The sequence below is a fragment of the Parasteatoda tepidariorum genome, chromosome 3, assembly GCF_982258835.1.
Source record: "Parasteatoda tepidariorum strain Cologne lab strain chromosome 3, Ptep-v5.0, whole genome shotgun sequence".
In the NCBI taxonomy this organism is placed as follows: domain Eukaryota; kingdom Metazoa; phylum Arthropoda; class Arachnida; order Araneae; family Theridiidae; genus Parasteatoda; species Parasteatoda tepidariorum.
This window is the reverse complement of record NC_141757.1, coordinates 20134308-20151722: the sequence shown is the minus strand read 5'-3', so window position 1 is coordinate 20151722 and position 17415 is coordinate 20134308. Positions and strand designations below refer to the sequence as shown.

At 28.4% G+C, this 17415-nt stretch overlaps 1 protein-coding gene across 1 annotated transcript; it reads right to left on the bottom strand.

The window, feature by feature from the left end:
• Nucleotides 1-4794: 4794 nt before the first annotated feature.
• Wdr92 (dynein axonemal assembly factor 10) lies at nt 4795-17329 on the bottom strand. The gene is made up of 8 exons (XM_043045420.2): nt 17060-17329; nt 14680-14780; nt 13322-13452; nt 13087-13188; nt 12117-12232; nt 11104-11238; nt 9718-9815; nt 4795-8227 (listed from the first exon to the last, which is right to left on the bottom strand). Exons 1-8 carry the CDS (start codon nt 17231-17233, stop codon nt 8023-8025), a joined length of 1062 nt encoding a protein of 353 aa, XP_042901354.2. The 5' UTR covers nt 17234-17329; the 3' UTR covers nt 4795-8022.
• Between the last annotated feature and the right edge of the window lie 86 nt (nt 17330-17415).

Below are 17415 nucleotides of genomic sequence, written 5' to 3'. Positions count from 1 at the left end.
TTTCACATTTTATTCACATCCCCAGTTTTGTTTCTAAATTTAGATTAAAGTATGCAAGAATCAACATTTTTAGTTCTTCTCTTAACCAAGCGTGAGAACCGGAGAAATCCCTCGACCTATTTTTTAACAGAGTAATAAGAAATATATATTCTTTTTTTTTTTGGATGTGACTTAAGAGTTCATCAGTATATTTTTTGCTAGATTTTCTTTAATTTTTTTACGGAAGCACTTGGTTGATTGCTCTCTTGACAATAACGATTAAGTAAACATTGATGTTTTTTCCCCTGGCCTGAGACCCGTTTCACCCCATTGTTCCGTACCTAACCATAAGCTCTATTTCAGTAGCACCCTTATATGAGGAGTAGTGTAAGAATTCTAACTATAAAATGCGATAAGAGGTTGTATAGTATGAGTAGAGAATATTGAGTATAAATTTGTGGATTAAAAATAAAATTTATTACAATCCTCTAATTTGTGTCAGCTTCATTTATTAAGAGAGAACACCCACCTCTCTGCAACAACTTAATGTACAGTAGAGCGCCGATTATCCGAACTGCTCGGGACCGAACATGGTTCGGATAATGAAAAGTTCGGATAATTGGAAAGTAGCTTAAAATCTAGTGTAAATGATTACTATATGCACTAACTTCCCTTCGCACCTTTTCTTTGTAGGATTAGGACTAGCAGTACTATCTAAAATAGCTCTGGCGTGTTTAAAGTTTTTTTTTTTCTAATTTTTAAATACTTTTAATTATTTTTTTTAAAACTTTTTTTCTCATTTTGAATTATTTTCATCGTATTTCAGTTTTTCATAATTTTTTCGTAATTACTGATTTAACCATATTTTTCATTATTTTCCATTGCAAAAGAAATCCAGCAAAGATTTCGTTTTAAAGAAGATGCGTTTTTTTCTTTTTGAGCAGCCATATATCCCTTATTCTTTTTAAATAAATCAACTGAACTGGATCAACATCATTTTGACGTTCTAGCCAATTCATTACAAAATCTAATGAATTGCATCCTTCTATATGAGAAGGTCCACTATCTTGAACTTGATCACCTCTTCGTCTGTGTAGTTCCGATTTTCATTCAAAATTTCAGCAACTATTTCATCATTTTCATCCGAAAGATCTACTGGTTCAGAAACTTCAGTTTCGTTTGTTTTTCTGTTGAGAATTTTATTCCAAGCACTGTAATCATTAACTTTAAGTGACAACTACCCATTCCCCAATTATAGAGCTTCAGCACTTATCTATTCATAAACTCCTTCTGCATTTCAACCATTGTAGACTATCAAAATGAAGCTCGCATTCTTGGAAGATAATTTTCAGTTGTAAAGGGCTAACAGGGTATGTAGGTTTAACTGTATCAGAATACATGTATGTATGGCTACTATAAGAAAACTGCTAAAAAGGTTGTAAATTAAATATGGTCTTCAGATGTAGGGATATTATTTATTCTTTTTAATTTAGAAAAATTGTCGATAGGTTAAAAAATATTCTAAACTTAAAAAAAAAAAAAATCGAATTTAGACATAGTTCGGATAATAAGGGTTCGGATAATCGGCGCTCTACTGTATATAAAAGATATCCTAAAAATTTCAAAATTTAATTTCGTGTATTTAAAAAAATCCATATATTTAATTACTGCATTAAATTTTTACTTTATTCTTTACATTCTAAGGAAACCACAAAATTGCAAGATTTTAAAAATGTTATTACAAAAGTTCTATAATTTATTTCCTTCTACTACTATGAGTAAAATATAAGTTTTTAGCTGAAACTTATTAACACAGAAATATATTTTAACTTTAAATTTAATAAAAAAAAATCTCAAATTAAAATACATAGCAAGATTTTAAATTAATGTTTTAAAAATAAATCATTTGATTATCAATAATTTTTTTATAACAGCAAAAAAAATCAGTTGATTTAAATCAATGAATCCTGCAAAAAAATTCTGTTTTATTTTGAACTGTTATATAGAAAAAAAAATAATAAAAAAGTTGGAAAAAACATATTTAGCACCAAATAAGAATAAACTGAGAGTCCTATATGGGTTCCTGAAATGTTTAACATCCTACTATCTTCTCTTAGTTCAAACAAATAAAATCATCACTGCACTAGGCTGATAAATGAAAGTCATTTGTGAAGACTTAAGAGGTTTACCAAATACTAATGTCTTGAGCTATTATAATTATAGCATGTCTAATCTACTACACAAAAAGTCAAGTTTAGTCTATCTAGTTTAGTTACACATCTCATAACTAAGCTTACTCAAGAAAGAGAGGAATTAATACGGTTTCTTTTTGTTTTTCAATTGAGTGTCGTAATTGTACTATGAAAAAATGTTTAGATGTCGCTTTTGATATTTCTACCATGCATAGGAGGTTTAAGGACTGTTTTAATAACAGTGTAAAACTTATTTCATTTGAAAAATTCAGAGCCATCTTTAGGGAGTTCAGTATAGGCTTCTTTCATCCTGATAAAATTAGTGTGAGATATGAGAGGCTTATCAAAATTGAGTTCCTCTGCTGAAAGCAGATGGGAATTTTACTAGGATAGGGAACATGTTTCATTTAAAAAACTCAGAGCCATCTTTTCGGCATTCAGTATAGGCTTCTTTCACCCTGAGAAAAATTAATATGAGATGCGCATTGCAAATGAGTTCCTGTGCTCAGAATGCAGATAGGGAAGTTGAGCTCAGAACAGTGCAAGAGAACTAATGTATCCGTTTGCATAAAAATATAAATTAGTCTTATTCAGCATTTTAAGGTATCAATTTTTATTTTGAGGCTGTTTTTAATATTACACTGGGACATGAAGGTCAAATTTTTTTTTTTTAACTTTCATTAACTCCTCATTTACAACTTTACACTCCATTTGATCTGCAATTATGTGTTAAGGCCATTGTTACTAGTAAAATAAGACAAAAATAATACTTAAAAAAAAAACATATCCTAAAGTTAATTTCTGCACATTTACTTAAATAACTATAGAAAATCACCATTTTGTCTTAAGATTCTTGCAGGACAAGTATGTGTATATATTTACTAAAAAATTCTCTAAAATGGAATTCAATTCTATCCATTCTAAAGTTGAAATTTTTTTTTTTAACATGTACAAAAAAAGGTCGAATTTTCAGAGGAGCAAAACACGATAGTATCTTATCATAAATTACACTGTATTATGTCTTTTATGTTGTCATTTCTTTAGCCCGAGAATTTAAAGGTGCAATTTCACGTAGGAAAGTCTTAAATTTTGCAAAGGGCTGAATCTGGAAGTTAAAACATTTGATGTAAACTATATATTAAGAAAATTTCGGCTATTGACTTAGCAAAATTGTTAGAGAAAACTTAAAACTATATGCTGTTTACTTTCCTGAGGTCTATGTGATCAGGTTTGTCTATAGAAACAACTCCCCTCACCATAAAGTCTAAGGCCGTCTGCTGCTATGTAAACAAATAGCACATTTCAATGAGGGTAGCTTCTCTCGCCGACCTAAGCCGAAACCTGTCTCAACCGAGGGTAGTTCTTTCCATAGACAAACTATATCTCCGAGCCTATGATAAGAAATTTGTTAAAGATATGACAGAATGTAAGAATAACCAGCTTCTACTAAAAATTAAAAGTATCAGTTAAACTCTTAGATAATTTGTCTGTTTTTCTCTCCAGTGATGGGTCTGACTATGAAAATCATAGCAATTAATATTCCTGCTATATTTCTTTTCTGATCATTATTTAAATCTATATACTTAAAAGTTAATGTTTTTCTTTTTTTACATCAGTTTTGAGGAAACAATTGTGGTAATAATACAATTATAAGACTAAAAGCTGTTTTAGACAAGTACCCTACAATAAAAATGGTCATGTAGGTTTTTCCTCTAGCATCCTTATTACTCCTTCTCTTTGAAATTCTTTACAATTCAACTTTGATAATCAGAAAGAAACAAAAGAGCACCTACCAAAATCCCCCTTTAGTTTAAAAAATATTCTACCCATTTTCTACATGTTTTTTGGTTTGTAGCGTGGCTGATCAAGAACATAACAAAATAATGCAGATTTTTTTTTTTTTTTAATCTGCATTTTAGCCAATAGTTAAAAACTTTTTTTCTCGATAAAATAATATATTTTTTTTCCAAATAGATATTGCATTTTTATACACTACAATTGAAATAATAGAACCAAGAAACATTAATTAATATATTTATAACAATGCTGTTTCACACGATTCTTTAAGACAGATTAAGGACGAGTTTTGTTATTGAGAATTAATCGCTTTTAACCATTACTTAAAAGAAGAAAAATTCTTTTGAATAATAAAGTATATAAATTTTTACATAATTTCAAATGACAAAAAAGAGGGAGAATTGGTGAAATTGTTCAATAGAAATAAAAATCACTTTAAAAAAAGTTATTACTCACACTGTGACAAATTCTGTTCAAATTTTAGATTTAACATTTAAAATTACATAATTTGAAATAGAGTAAAAACTTAATACCTTGCAAATCTACAAAACTTTCTCACAATATTAAAATATATAATTTTATAATGTATGTAATTCCATTTTTTATTTTACAAATTGTATACAAGTACTTATAAGTTTGAGATCAAAAGGGCATTATATTTACAGACTCTTAATTATTATGTTTCTATACAATAAAGATATAATATTTGTATTATCATATATATAAACTCAAAGTAAAGAATTATTGTAATACAATTTTTTGAAAACAATGTAGATGTAAACAGATCTTTATTTTAACTATCTCTGTTGGATGCACACAAAAAAGAGAACAAACTAAAAAATGATTTTATTACTAGTTGATATGTACAAAGAATGTTACTTTTCAACATGATTGCCTTGAATATCCAAGTATAGTCAGGAGACATATTTTTAAAAGGAAACTAATTGAAATAGCAATCGATTTACAGAGGAACTAATTATATTCTAGAATTAGGAAAAATAAATTGTGATATTGATACTTGATAGGAACTTTTTATGACATAATAAGTTTTGAAAGATCATTTTATTTTATCATAAAGAGACTTATAGCACTTTGGAACTAACAATGAAGTTATGTCAGTTAACATGAATTCGTTTAAGCTTCAATACACAAAATTTCTCTCTAGACATACCCGCCAAATCTCCTGTTTTTTAACGAAGACTTCCGTATTTTACGACTATTTAAAAATAAAAAAATTAGCGATAAATATCCGCTAATAACAAAAATACTTATCTTATTTCTCAACAGATGGCACTGTTGCACTACTGTAGTTCTTACATGGCTGTGCCGACCAAACCAGTATAGTTAGAATACTGCTGTAAGTCGTTTATTCAGTGAATTTTTTTCTCCGATAACGAACTTCGTTATTTACCTGCGGGAATTTGGCAATAACTTTGTTTGTTTGCATTGTATTTTTACCAATCGTCAAAACATAAAAGTATTTCTTTTTTCATAATCATTTATTGTGGGTGCCAGTTTGGCAACTAGAAAATGAACTTTATAAAAAAAACAGTTCAAAAATATAGCAGGTGTTACATCAGGTATCCAATGTATTCCACTTAGCAATGCAGAGTGAGAGAGAAATTATTTTTAAAAATTTGCTCAGAATTTTCTGATGAAAAGTAATTTCCCCTAGTAACTCCCCTATGAACAGATTCTTCATAAAAATTTCCAAAACCAAATCAGGTACTTATGTTCGAAATATGAATTTATGAAAATTATTTTGATGTAGAGTGTTTATATGTTAGTAATTATGAATAATGGTTTAAAAATCTTTTTTAGATTAAGATATATATACCTATTTTTTACTTCGATAAATGTAAGTGCTTATATTATTTCCAATTTTGATTTTCTCTGTTTGACTTACATGATTATGCATGATGTATCAAAACTGTGCATGTAGCCCATGAAAACGTCACAAGTAAAATCTCTGTTATTTTATTTCTGGCAAGTATGTTAAGATGAGCTCTTAAAAAATACCATACCACCCAAGAAGAGCATACAATTAATTAATCTTGAGTAAGAATGACCAAATTCCGCATACAATATTGCGCACAAAGAGAATATAAAACCAAATGAAATAAAACATATATGAATATTAAAAGCAAAAATGACAAATAAAATAGCTTTTAATGTTTTTCAAGAAACCTCATAAAAATGTTATCATTTATGTTTGTTGTTATGATAATGAAATGTTATCATAAATGTTATCATTATTTATGCTTACAGATATTTGAAACCAAATGAAGAAAATTTCATAGGCATTAAAGGAAAAAAGCATTTACTTTATCAAAAAGAAGTGGAAAGGAACTTGTGAAGTACTCGGTAGTGCAAAGAAAATTAATTCCAAAACAGAAACATAACTTTTGATAATGCTCATCGTAATAGAACAAAATAAAAGAGATGAGCAGAAAACAAATAATAAATATAAAATACTGCTGTAACAAGGTCTCAGCAAAATTGTATACGAGTAAATTTTTCTAATTTAAAGGATATGATACAGTATTTTCCATGTTTCGTCAACTTTGGGTACAAGTACGATTGGGGAACCTTTTACCAAGGTTCCTGAATAAAGTATTCAAGAAAAATAATGCAAATTATTTTTTGTTAAATGGTTTTTTAAACTAGGAAAATCATGAAAATGAGTAAACCTAACAATAGAAAAAGTACAAAAATTTGCATTGCGTAACCAGAACTATTTTTAAAGTAAGGCTGCACACAAGAAGGCTCGATTCTCCTCAATGAAACTAGACATCACACGAAAAGAAATGTTATACTCCACAAGAACAAATTGAAAGATAAGGCTTTCTGCATTCTAATTCTTCATAAATCAATCAATCCTTATCTTTCTTTCTGCTGACCAAAGGGGTGGTCTTCACATCATCTGATCCCCTCCTTTGTAGCATCCACCATGTAAAAGGGGGGCAACCACAAATTGATTGTAGTTTATAAATTTTGTAGTGGGTCAACATTCATTGATCTAATCAAACCAGCTTGTACATAGCATAACTTAAAAATCTGCAAAAGGTAAAGTGCATATCTTATTATTTTGTTAGTCCCCCCCCCCCACACACACACAGAGCACTGTCACTTTACCTGACAAAATCTATAAACTAAAGTAAGGCAGTGAAAAAGAATTTTTTCTTTGTATTTTTCAAAAATAAAAAATAACTTTAAATCTTGCTTTAAAATAAATAATACTTATCTTTTTTTTCCCTAAATTAAAGAAAAATGACTTATTAAATATTGATTAGTTGATTTAGCCATTCATAGCTTTTCTGATACAACTCTAACTAATTTTTGAGCAGAATCAGTTGTTTAAAAATAGCTTGTTAAATGTTTTCATAATGATTGATAACTCAAAACTTATTGTCACATTTATATCTCAACTATATTATCATTATAATAGAGAAGACACATTATGCTCCCATGGACAGAATTTTTTAGTATTATGAAAATAAGGACTATAAATGTAACTTTTTGAGGATAAGTGATAGCAAAATAGAAATTTTAGCAAGCTACCATACTAAAGTCAAATAATTGTAATACATATTTTTAAAATAACATATAAAGGCAATAAGTGACAATGAAAGAGTCTCATTTTACATTATAAATTTCAATAAGAAGTAACTGACATATTAAAATAAAAGCAGAACTATTTATATTGTCAGACATTCTAAACAAAAGAAAAATTAACAAAAATATACAAATTAAACCCAAAACATTTTAGGCATTTAGTCAACAACAGAACACAAGTGAGGATATGGTAAATGATAAAAAAAAAATGTAAAGATCTTGACAAAGAATGAATGATGCATAGGTGCAAATGACGTCAGTAAAAAATGAATGAGTGCAAACGGCGTTAGAAAAATTAAACATACATTTTTCTCTATAAAATTGTGCAAAAGACAACGAGTTTTCAATGAGCCAATACTGTTTCTACTTCCTATTGACTAGATCTTCAGTTCAGCATAGAAGCATATTGGCAGTGCATGCTTGGAATAATAAGCCTCTCTCATATAGTGTTAAGTTTTGTAACTATCAAAACATACAATGATTGATCAAAAGAGCTACACACAGCAAGCCCCAGCTTATCCGAGTTCCAATCAAATCCCGAAATTGGCTGGGGTGCTATCACACTGTCTTGGAGTAAATGGGCATCTCCCGTAACACCAATTTTAGACGGTCCTTCTTCATTATAACGCTTAGATGGGTATTCACTGCAAAATACAATTATTGAAGAGTCAATAAAAATAGGACATTTGTTTCTTAGGCTTAAGAGAAACAGTTACATACAGTACAGCAAGATTTATATGCTTCTCATTAGTATATTTTTAGTATAATTGAAGAGCTTAGTAGAATAAGATTGAGAAAAGTTTTTGAAAAAATTGTGATTGATGATGATAGGCTTTATTTTAGAGTTATTTAGCTGTACATCCTTTTAATTAGATAAGTCTTTGAATCACGTAAATCATTTGCTGAAGGTACAAAGTAACAACCTTTGAATATTTTTGAAGTGAAAGAGGGTTCTAAGTGCATTTAGTTGACGGATAACCTTTAAAACTCTGCCTTTTTAACATTAAAATAAAATGGTAAAGAGAGTGAGCACTATGACATGAACAATTTAGATTACTAGTTTTAGGAATTTGTAAATTTTGCCAATTTGAGGTTCGCAAACAAGAAATAAAAGCAAAATGTAATCGTTATTTCTGATTATCAATGCATAAACTTTAAAGCAAATTTACTCAAATTACCTAAATTGTCGTTGAAAAACCTTCATCCACTCAACTCTTCAATTGCAAATCAGTCTAAATTTCAAGTTAATTGGCATAAATTATACGTTCAAGGCTAAAGACTAATGTTAATATATGGTGTAAGAAACTATAATATGAAAAAAGCACAGAAAAAAAAAGAAAGTCATTCTGGCTCTTTTCAGGAATTGTGAAACCATTATTTACCACCACTGAAATAAATGGTCATTTAAATGTAAAGCAATTTTATTTATGTATTTTATATTTGCTCAAAGTGGACAGATATTTTTTATTATTATTTAGGGCAATAATTACAGATTTTCTAAAAACTTTACATAAGAAAAAAATCAATGGTTTCAAAATTTACATATTGCTATCTAAGTATTTTACATATTGCTTTTATAAATCTTTGCATAATCTTTTTACATTATTTTGAACAGTAAGGGAAAGAAGCATTGATACAATCATTATCTATTTCTTCAACTTTAATTGTGATAGCATAGAGCCCATGAGCACCAATATTTTTTTCAGATTATTCCCATGAAAAGCAAACCATCACAAAAAAGCTATTAGTGCCACATAAATGATCAAAACAAATAAAATAGAAATGTATGGTACAAAAGTAAAATGAATATAGCATATACCTTAGCCATTAGCATTCTAAGGATTGTTTTTTTGTTTCTCCTATTAAAATTAAGGTTAACTTTTTTTTTAAAAATTGAACAGACACTACATTGAGAATGCAAATTAAATAACATTTTAAACCTTTTAGATAAGTAGCTATAAAATTTCAAGTAAAGAATTTTAAATGTGTGCTGTATTTAAGTTGCGAGAAACAGCAAAATGCTGCCTAACTGAAAAGAAACATAAAATAAATATAATTACAGAAAAAAATGAATAAGAAAACTAAGATAATGAATTATAATAAAAGGCAGGTTTTTATAAAAACTGTAACTTACTAATTCCATAAACAAAGAGATCCTGAGCCTCCTGTTGTCATAAATATATCTCTATTCTGGGGTAGATGACGACAAAGCCAAACAGTAGATTTATGAGCCTTTATCAATAAAATGAAAACATTTACTAAAAGAAATTGGAAATGAGCTAAACATTTAAAAGTTGGCATCTAGAACTTTTGTTGAGTTATAAGCATATACATTAGTTTGTTGATGCATATATACTAGTTGTTGAAAATAAGTTTTGAACTTAACTATTTAACTTATATATTTGGGAACTCAATAAAGTATAATATTTTCTAAAAAGGCTGAAGAAATTTTTCAATAAGGCTGTAGTAATTGGGAGCTTATATAACAGTAAAAAGTTATTTCTGCTGGGCCGGGATAGCCTGGTCGGTAGGGTGCTGGGCCCATGTCCAAGAGTTTGTTGGTTCAAATCACGCCGGCCGAAGACTCCCCGCGTAGTACATGGTGACAGATGCACGTTAAATCTGTCGAGTCGCTAAGTCCTCCATGTTCCCATAACAAATCAAAACCTCTGGGGGTACTGGATTGGTGATCGATCGTTCTCTGATTCAGGTCAAAATTACGAACTGTGAATGAATGAATGGATGCATGAATAGGCCCGCCCTATAAACAGGTGTGACGTATGATGTGGCAGAAGTCGAATTCTTGAGATGGCGCCACTGGAAAACAAGAACAATCGCACCTCTAACAGGCATACGAAAGCAAGCAAGCAAGTTACTTCTGCTTACATTTAAATCAAATAATTCAATTGGAATTTTAAATGCAAATTACAAGACCAGTTTCCAAATCATTAAAATTTTCTAATAAACTGAAGTTGCAAGAGGATAGATTAAGTCAGCCAATTCTTCTAAAATGCCTCTTTATTACTCTGACATACATTAACTTTTAGAGATTTTTTTTTTTTTTTAATCAGTGAATTTATCAGTTTTTTTTAATCAGCCCAAAACATCAAAGAAAATCTTTCTACTTTCTACAAATAACCAATCTTCTAAATATTTATAGTTTTTCTTAAAGAATATCTAGGTTAGTTTTAAACTATAAAAAAAAATAAGTAAGCAGAATTGGCTTTACAAGAGTGATACAATTAGAAAATTACTCTGATTTATTTATATTACTTTTCTATGAGCTTTATTTTAAAGATAATGCATAATAATTCTTTTAATTTGGTGTAAAATAATTAGAACTGAAATATGTTCAAATATTTTCAGAGGAAATCGTAATACTATGGAAAGTTATTTGTGAATCTATATAAAGTAATTAAATTCAAGTACTTATTACACTAAAAGCAATTTAAAATTTCAGAGATAATAACTGAAAACAAAGATAACATTTCAATAGAATTGTTTAAAACACTAAGTTTACTTTTTTCAGCAATGAAGAATATCCTTTCTTCGTATGGTATGTTCGCATATCAAACAAATGAAATTTCGATTCCAATGTTGTAGCAACTAATTTATTCATACCAATATCTTTGCGATCAAATTCAACACAGCATACCTAAAACAATTTTAAAACAATCATAAAAAACACTGTAAATTAAATTTCTTTAAAAATTAAAGATTTAAATAAAAAATTCAATTCTTGATAATTTTAATGTACAATAACTATGTACAATAAGGATTCGGTCAAATAATTAAGTTGGTAAAATCAGATCGTTCAGATATTATTTGTATCACTGGTAGTATGCACCAGATCAAAAATACCAGTAAGTGCACTAGAAGTTTCCATTTTTGGTAAGCGGGAATTTTTGATCTACTGATTAAAATTTAATTTTTACCAAATCACCATACTGATCTACTTAAAATGAGCATTAAACTAAGTTTTTGATCTCTAACAATTTAATAAACAATTCAATGCTTGATAATTTTTTTTGAAGGAAAATTCCTTTGTACTTAACTAAGAACAATACGGATTTGATTAAATAATTAAGTTAGTAAAATTAGAATATTCATACGTCTTTTGTATATCAGTTTGGAACCAATCAGTGGATATATAAATAAAGATATATACATATAGATACTTTAAATGACTAAACTTATTTAGTCCAAAGAAATAGCCCCCTCCCCCCAAGAATTAAAAAGTGATTAAGGATTAGATAAAACACCAGTAGTATGCACCAGATCAAAAACACCACTGTGCTGCAAGTTCCCATTTTTGGTAATGGGGAATTTTTGATCTACTGAATAAAATTTCATCCAGTAATAAAATTTAATAAATAGAATAAAATTTCATACATAGATTTAAATTAAACAGAATATTTAAACAAAAATTTTAAATAAAAAAAGAAAGATTAAAACTATAACAATGACTAAAATTATTTAACTAAGTACTAATATCATTGCAACCAGACAATAGTAACAAGTGAAATTGTTTACCCCATTTTTCAAATTGTACTCCCAACGAAGGCACATATTTTTTAAATCAAAAAATTTTATATCTCCATTATCATACCCAGCACAAATAACTCTTTCTTCATTATTGTAAGCATTTCCTAAACAAATAAAAAACACAACAAATAGCAAAATAAATATATCTGTTAAAATGAAATTGAGATATAGATCAAAATTTAATTTCCACAAATATAAAAATAGCAATTACAAATAAACATAACTTTATCTTAATTATTACAGAATAACATAGTATTTCTAACATTCATATAACTAACATTTCTCTTGAAACACTAAATATAATCAGTTGAAGCAAGAATAATTTTCAACATTTTATATTTTCTTTAATGATTGAGAAAAGTATAAGTTCATTTTTGTTCACTGGGGGGTTAGAATATGTTCATTTTTGCTCACTAAGGGTTAGGCAGTAGTGAGAAACTGCTTTAACTTAAAGTAAAATTAAAGCTTCGTTCCTATTAATTTGAGAAAGTGAAATATCAATATGGGTTTTCTACTCCGGGTCCCTACTTAAGTTCTTTATAATATTAAGAACATATATTCAATAACTTAATTACAAATCCTTAGAAAATATTTTTCATCTCTCAAATTAAAAAAGGTACATTGGTCTGAGACCATTAAATATGACTCGGACAACCATAAAATAAATATTACTGGCCTTCAGATGTGTATGATCAAAATAAATGGATGATATAGTGCTTTTTTTTTTTTTTGGATTTTTTTTTCTTGCTTTGGTCTATGTTTTTATCTTAAAATAGCATATTTCATGCATATTCTCTGAAATGTAAATTAACATTTTAATACACTACAGAAAAATGGACCAATGAAAAAGTGTACACTAGTAATATTTTATAGTTACTGGTACTTTGGACCAATAATTAAACTTTCTTAATTTCTACTCATGCTTTTGATTGTAGAAATATAAAATATATCAATTTACCAAATGCAACAGTCCAGCAATCTCTTTTGTCATGACCTGCCTCTGGTTCCATTGTTGCTACAGGTAAATCTTTTTGACGTGGATCCCAAACTTTAACACTACCTTAAGATAAAATAATTTTTCTCAGCACATAATTGTATATTTTGTGTACAGGTAAGCTTAGTTATTATGAGCCCCAATATAACAAGATGTCTTGTTTAATGAGAAATTTTTAACAGATTGGTTATTATCTTACCATCTCTACTACATGTGACAATTTCTGGAGCTCCAGCACCAATATTTAAGCCTCCAACACCATCAATTGCATTTATTATCTGTGAATGAGCTTTTACGGAATAAATAGGAACTTCACTCTTATCCAGGTCCCTGAAATAGACATAAAGTGTCTAATTAAAGGACATTCATGGAAATTTAACACAAGTTTATATTAAGCAAAATATCATAGAAAAACATGTTCCTGAAATTTATAAGCACAATTATAAATAAATAATTAAGGCTTGAAAAAGTTTAAAATAATGAGCATCTTCATTTGGATTTTGGAAAATCTTTTAAGAAATAATTTAATATTTTGACAAATTTCTTAACTTTATAAAATCAATAAGCAAATTTAACTAATATGTATGAGGGTATTTATAAAAAAGCTAACAAGATACACATAAAAAAAAATACATGATACATTGAGCTGTCTATCCAGTTTTAGATTAATACACTATAAGTACATCGGGAGAAAAAACTTCAATTATCAAGATAGCTCACTTAAAAACAAACAGTAAGTGTTTCCATATTACTTAATTAAAATGCTTAAAGATAAAACAAAAATTCATAACTATGTTAAAAATATTTTCTTTCTTAGATATCTAAATGACTAATGAGAAATAATTAAAATACATTATAATATTTTTCATTATAATATGCTGTTAACATAATGCTCCAATATCTATATCATTTTTAGATACCTCAGTGTAGACGGAAAAAATATTTTTTCTTTTAAAATTTTTTTAAAAAACTTCAAACGTTTTTAAACTACAGTAGACTCTTGATTAACCAAGATCGGATTATCTGAGAGGAATAAAAAAAAGTGAAATGCAGATTGCTGTCGTTGAAACACGCGGAAAGATCTCATTTTCCTTAACTTTTCCTTCCTACTGCATTGAACTCATCTAGCTGAATTTGAATACAGATAATCAGTTTTGCTCCCGGAATGTTCTTATGGCGGGACAAGGCAAGATATGACTCAGCGTTGTGCAGATTAAAATTTTTTAACGTTTTACATTTCGTTCATAGTGTTAACATGCCGAAAAGGAAAAGAGTTCTTCTTAGTATAAATCAAAAGCAGGAAATAAATAAAAAACTAGAAAATGGACAAACAGTTATATCATAATTTCTTGAATATGAGATTAGTGATCAAATTCAGGAAAGACATCATAAAAAAGAATTTTATTGTATCACAATTATACGTTTTAAATAATTTTTTCATCAAAATTTGCATAAATTGAATAATCCGAGATTTCCGCTTTTCCGGACTAAAGTATTTCCTGATGATCCTGGATTATCAAGAATCTACTTAGTTATTTAAAAATTTATTTAACTAACCAGATTTGTAAATTGCCTTCAAAATCTCCAGTAGCTAAATGTCGCTGATGAAGACCAGATGCCCCGAAGGTTCCACACTTAAACCCTTTAGGTTTAGTAATCTGAAAGTAAAGTGAGTTTAAACAAAACAATATTACAGGAAATGCCATTAATTAGACCAAAGCAAATAGTAAATAAAATTATTATTTTTTTTGAAGATGTTCAGATTTGTCATTGACATCTTTTATTAAATATAATAATTTATTAATATAATAATTTGTAATAATTTAATAAAATACTTAATATAATAATTTAAAAATTTATATAATAGGAAATGGATAGGTTAGATCAGGTTCTAAGAGTTTTGTTTGTTTTCTCCATTAGCATGTTGCACAACCAATACGACAAATCCTTATGAAAGAATCACACAGCACTGTTAAAAGTGTGCAATTTTTATTTTAACAAGTTGTATCTTAGCACAGCTAAGTAATTTTTCGAACTTTGCCTTCTAAAATATGCTTCTATAAGCATACAGCAATAAATTAAAATTATTTTACAGGGGTAGATCTTCAATTTAATAATTAATTATAGCTATTTAAATTTATATGATAAGGAGAAAAATTATTGTGATCTTATGTGAAACCCAAAACATGTGATACATTGGTCCACTATTGGAATATATAATTAATTCGAAGTATTTTAGTTCATAGAGTTATACAATTACATACTCTAAATAATAATAATTTAAATTTATTTATATATATATACTTGGAACCAGAAAAAGTATCTCAGTATTCTTTTTTTTAAATTTCATTAATACAAGTCTGAATGAGAAATGACAAAATGAATGAAGAGTGACAAAATTAAAAAAAAAATAAAAACTAATAAATATTTAATAAAAAATATTTAACAAAATGTTTTAAATCTTATCTACAAGTATCTATTTTATTTAAAAAGATTTACAGAGCTAGTTTCGTTTACTTTAAAAAATAAAATTTGTTAGAAATAATATTGCTTTATAACATTAAAAAAAAAAAAATAGAGAAGTTTTGGAATAAAATTTAAGATTTGGGTTTCAAAGATAACTCAGTAAAGAGAATATTTAGTGCCTACTCTCTTTAAAATTAGAAGTAAAAAAAAGGAAATTTTTATTTAAAAAAAAATTAAATTTAAACGAACTAAATTCTTCTTAAGGAAATATGGTAAAAGATCAAAATTTTTACAGGCGTCAGATTTTGAGCTTGTATCTATATGTTATTGTGTCTGCATGTTCTTTAGAGATTGTTTTTTACTGTTCTAGAAATCAGTAATCCCCAAACTTTTAGCGCCGCGGGCTGTTCAAGGAAGAATACACAACAGTAAATAAAACAGGAATAATTTAACGTTCCTTAGGCAGTCCGGTATCAAGGGCCCAGTACCAGTCAGGGGTTAGAAACCACAGTAAATAATTATATTTGTGTGATGTAATGTAAATTTTTTTTTTCATGTTTAACAAATGTTGATATATAATTGTGCATGAAGATGATATAATCCTAATTTTCTCTAAACCTCAAAAGAAAATATCAAGCTTTTCATTGCATAACTGTTTGCACAGCAAACTTCTACACATATAAAAATATGTTTTCAAGTTTAAAATCTATTTGGTGCCTTGGAGGTTGTAATTGGCACAACAGATAGCAATACAGAAATATTCCTAATACAAGATATTCTTGGGATACAAAATTGATAAATGTCTCGTTAAATTTCGTAACGCACTTAATATAGGAAAGATTTCCTTATCATGATCTGTGGCATAATAATCGCCAAGTCTTGGTCATTTCTGGGCATTGGACCTCGAGAAACTAAAACAAACATCACAGACAGGGACCAACTGATCAGAGATTTCCGTATCGTGATCTGCGGCAGAATATTTGGCAAGTTTTGGTAACTTCAGGACAGTGGCCCGTGAGAAATTTAAAAAAACATCACTTAAAGGGACCAACTCGAAATGTATCTGTTATCCAAAGGAGATTCCCGTATCGCGATATGTGGCAGAATAATTGCCCCGTCTTGGCAACTTGCGGGCAGTGGACAGTGAGAAATTTTAAAAAAAAATCACAGAAAGGGACCAACTCGTAAGGTATAACTCGTAGCCATCCCAGGGCAAACATCTACATGTTTTTTTTATAATTTCCAAGCTTAAAATGTATTTGCACATTGGCGACTGTAGTTGCAGCAACAGATCACGATACGGAAATATCTCCTCTGGAAGCCATCCCTAGCAAATATCTAAATGTCATTTTTTTTTATTTGCAAGTTTAAAATTTGCTTGGCACCTTGGCAAATGTGGTTGGCGAGACAGGTAAAGATACAGAAATATCCCCTAAAGGTAAATATGGAAAGGCTTTATGTTTCAACTTACATCGCTAACTAACTGAACTTTACCGCTAGAAATTTCATATATTTGCAATGAACCCGTCCCATTAGGATGTGTACCAAGAGCAATGAATTTCGTACTAATTGGTATCCACTTAGTATCAAATATTGTATGATTCACAGGAACATTGGCATGTAAAATTATCTGAGGTTTATCCATAGTATAAGGCGTAAAAAGTGAAACAAAAACTTAAAAATAAAACAACGCAAAAATTTCAATTTTCGCAGTGTTTATTTACTTAATGATCTCAGTCACCGTTAAGGAATCAAACTTGTACACAACAGTAATTTTAAGCATCTTTATTTCATTTTAAAATATTAATGCAAAATATTATTAAGAAT